The sequence below is a fragment of the Merops nubicus genome, unplaced genomic scaffold (genome assembly GCF_000691845.1).
Source record: "Merops nubicus isolate BGI_N331 unplaced genomic scaffold, ASM69184v1 scaffold7503, whole genome shotgun sequence".
NCBI classification, from domain to species: Eukaryota; Metazoa; Chordata; class Aves; order Coraciiformes; family Meropidae; genus Merops; species Merops nubicus.
This window is the reverse complement of record NW_008600970.1, coordinates 39,421-43,512: the sequence shown is the minus strand read 5'-3', so window position 1 is coordinate 43,512 and position 4,092 is coordinate 39,421. Positions and strand designations below refer to the sequence as shown.

At 33.5% G+C, this 4,092-nt stretch overlaps 1 protein-coding gene across 1 annotated transcript in view; it reads left to right on the top strand.

The window, feature by feature from the left end:
- The window catches only part of LOC103770581 (sodium channel protein type 1 subunit alpha), a 59,532-nt gene that overhangs the window by 19,301 nt on the left and 36,139 nt on the right, over positions 1–4,092 (top strand). Inside the window, exons 13-15 of the mRNA XM_008937846.1 lie at positions 1–48; positions 1,090–1,328; positions 3,612–3,785. The exon at positions 1–48 is cut by the window's left edge and continues 85 nt beyond it. Coding sequence (XP_008936094.1) covers positions 1–48; positions 1,090–1,328; positions 3,612–3,785 — 461 coding nt within the window. The remainder of the gene's footprint in view (positions 49–1,089; positions 1,329–3,611; positions 3,786–4,092) is intronic.

Sequence of the window (4,092 nt, the reverse complement as noted above, 5' to 3'; positions counted from 1 at the left end):
GGGAAAGAGCCATGAGTATTGCTAGCATCCTCACAAACACTGTGGAAGGTGTGTGCTATGTATTACCTCAGAATTGAATACTTATTTTTTCCAATGAAATTCTGAGAGTTGAAACTTCAAAACTGATTGGAAGTAGCTTAATTAATGCATACCATCCCACAAACCAACACACATTTGTCAGTAAGCTCAAAGATTTTTATTCATTAAGGTTATTACATAAGCAAATGTTTAAGTAAGCATTTCTAGCACTTTTTTATTTATTTATTTTTTTTTTGCTATGATCTACCTCAAAGAATCATAGAATGGTTTGAGTTGGAAGCAACCTTAAAGATCTAGTTCCAAGCACCATGCCGTGTTGTCATCAGGACTAGAGTTATGTTTGAAGGTCATAACTGACTGGATGGTTGTACATAGTAATTTAAAATATATTATTTGACACAAAAAAGGCCACCAAACATTTTTCAAACATATGCAACCATTGTTGAAATATATACATATTTTTAGCAGTTATATTTATTCAGTTACTCTGAATTGCTATGCTAATGAAGTGCTATGGTAGGTGATAAAGTTGTTTTTTTTCTTGAACTATAAATGAAAATTATAGTGAAAAATTTTACCTAATCACCACAAATTTCAATATAAAAATATTTACATAACAAAACAGTAAGTGAGACAACCTGAAGAAGAAATTCAATTGCTCCTTCAAGAAACAAGGAACAATTAAATGCATAAATCAATACTGATCAGCATAGTGATTTGAATACATAGAAGTTGTGCTTGATAGATAAGAGTTAACATAATAAATCCGTTTTAGAACCATTTTAAAAACCTGTCTTGAAAAGCCCTTGTTGATAAAGCATGGACTCTTTAATCCTGAGGTGATAGGTTTGTGTCCTGCGTTGCATGAGTGGCTGACTAGTGCTTAGTTGCCAGCTGGGGTTAAACCACAACAGTTCTGTGAAAAAAAGTCTTGTAGGACATTAGTCAGTATTGATATAGATTGACAAATTGACTGGTACAATTCACAGAGGACTGAAGAATGTCAGAACAATCACATAACATAATCACATGAACTTTCTTTTCCCATAGAACTTGAAGAATCGAGACAAAAATGCCCACCGTGTTGGCATAAATTTGCAAATATTTTCTTGATCTGGGACTGCAGTCCGCATTGGTTAAAAGTAAAACACATTGTCAACTTAGTTGTCATGGACCCCTTTGTTGACCTTGCTATTACAATTTGCATTGTTTTAAATACACTTTTTATGGCTATGGAGCATTATCCGATGACCGATGAATTCAATAAAGTACTTTCAGTTGGAAATCTGGTAAGTCTGCTGTGTCTTTAAGCTCATGATTTGGAATGAAGAATGTGTGAAATTCCTGGAAGGAGTCTTTCAGCTTTTATTTTTTTTTGACTCTTTAGAAAGGAGGTTTATTGGACATTTATTGATGTTCAGATATGACTATCAGAACATTTTTGGAAATTTCTCTGGCAACAGTGGCTCATGTAACTTGTGATAGCATACAATCAATATATGGCAGTGTTATATACAGCCAAATAAAAAATTTTTAAATGGCACCAGTGCTACAATAAGTAAAAGCCATCATAAACAGATGTTGATTTGTCTAACTACTACACCAGACAATGCATTACTTTTGTGGAAATAACACTATGCAAATAAACATAGGGTTACTTTTTCAATCAATACAATATAAACTTTTAAATTATGGATGTGTTTTTAATTGCTCTGTTTCCTGAGCACAAGTTTACAATAACTAAAAGAGACATTTGAAAAACATTTCTAGATTTTTCTTCTGTGAGAGAGTTTCTAGGTGGCTATCTGGTTTGCTTAATTTATGTGTTTTATGTAAGAGTACAAAAAATGCCTTGAATTTCCTTTTAATCTTATAGTTTTTATATTTTTTATCATCAGATAATCTGTAAGACATCTTTTCTTCATGTTGTCAAATATATTTTTTCCTTCTACTTCAACAACATAAATTATTAAAATATTCAGGAGTTAATTTTTTGCAGTTCTGATGGTTTTGAACTGATAGGTTTCATCAAAAGAAATATCTGCAGCTGCAGTCATACTTTGTCTCTTATTTTAAGAATTGATTCCTTGTAATGGGATCTTTACTAATCCTTCTTTTGTAATGAGGAAGAAAATATCTCAGATCATGTAAATAACTACAGGGTTTAAAAGTGAGAATTAATAGATAAATACATAGCTGGTTTTCATGCACTTAAAATAAGGGAAGCTTTGAATCTGAGTTTCCTAGTAAAATATAAAATCTTGCAGCATTTCATAGATTTGTTTTTCAACCAAGAAAATGACACGTAAATCTCGGTGTACGTCTGCGTACAAAGGGAAAGCCAGACAATATGACTAGAAGCACCATGCTCTTTTGGTCTTAAGTTCCTTGACATAAACCCCTTTTGCAATACAAAAGACTCTCAGAGTTTGCCTGCTCCATTAGTTCCACTTTAAAGCTTCTTGAGAAGCTCACCATAATGATTGTTAGGAACCTAAGTCAGTGTTTCAAACTGTATTTATGCACCCCTATTTTTTTTCCTTAGTGGTTTCAATTCTGTAGCTTAAAAAACCTGTAACCCTTCTGCCTCTGGTGTTTGTATCTGGAGTGTATTTAAAGACTGTAAAGTCTGTCTGGAGTATCGGTGTTCCTAGGCAGTGCAAGTCAGATTCATCTTGTCCTGATTATCCCAGGTAGCTGCTTCTCTTTAGCTGTGCCATTGTCTGTTCTGCTTGCTTGAAAATAGGCTATCAAAGCCAATAAAGAAAGCATTTCTGACCAGGGCTCAGGCAACCTTTAACGGTGGTTTTACTATATATTCCTAGTCTTCAGGAAATTTAAAACTTCTCTCAAAGCTACTCAAGGTCACTACTTTGATGGCTATTAAATTTGATTCCTTCTTCATTCAGTATAGCATGATGAGAACCCATTGCCAGTAACAGCATGTTTAAAATTCTCTTTCATCCCTGTCATCAAAGTGATTGAACCAATCAGCTTCACTGAATATACTGGCAACACCCAGGCAGATGTTCATCAGCTTAAGCAAAATGTTGATCCTCATCTGGCATAAATAATTGAATCTTTGTTGAACTGAATTGGATTATGGCAGGTTATACCAGCAAAGGGGCTCCCCCTCTGGAGTCCTAGATTTAGCCTCATTCATGCTGAAGTATTCTGTAATTAGCATACTAAAAAAAGACATTATACAATGTAGTTTCTTAGAAATTATTCTGGTTTATGTTGTGATAATCAAATTTGGGATAGTGTTTGTATAGTACAACAGAAAGTCTATATCCTTATAGAGTTGAAACTGGATTATAGTTGTTATAAAACAGAAGTTCATGTAATTTGTTTAGGATAAAATTTAATTAATTGAAAAAATTACTTGGTGCACATGGCATTTGTTAAGGGAAGATGGATGTAATAAATCACTACAGTACACTAAACTCTTTTTAAGTATCAGCTTTGGATAAGACATTGCAGATATGTAGCCTGAACTAAAAACCTAGAAAACAGCTAAATCTGGAATATTGTATTTCACAGTGAAATTACAAACTGTATTTTGAATTCAGGTCTTCACTGGAATCTTCACAGCAGAAATGTTTCTCAAGATAATTGCAATGGATCCTTACTATTATTTCCAGGAAGGCTGGAATATTTTTGATGGTTTTATTGTAACTCTTAGCTTGGTTGAGCTTGGTCTTGCAGATGTGGAAGGACTCTCCGTTCTTCGATCATTCAGATTGGTAAATATACATCAATTGCACTTATCTTTCAAGGAGAGGTCATTAATTTTTTTTTCCTTAGAAATTGTCTTAATGTTTGTGGAGCCACAGATCCCGATACCTCTTTCATTAGTGCAAATTCTTATTACTTACGGCATCTTACTGACTTCATTGGGAATTGATAAGAGATCCAGACGCTGTTAACAATGGGTGTCCTGGGCTTATTTCCAATTTATTTATTGTATATACAAACAAATAAACTCAGTAAATGTATTTTTCTCTGATTTGGCATCAGAGGAATAGATCTGCTCTACAAATACCAGTAAAA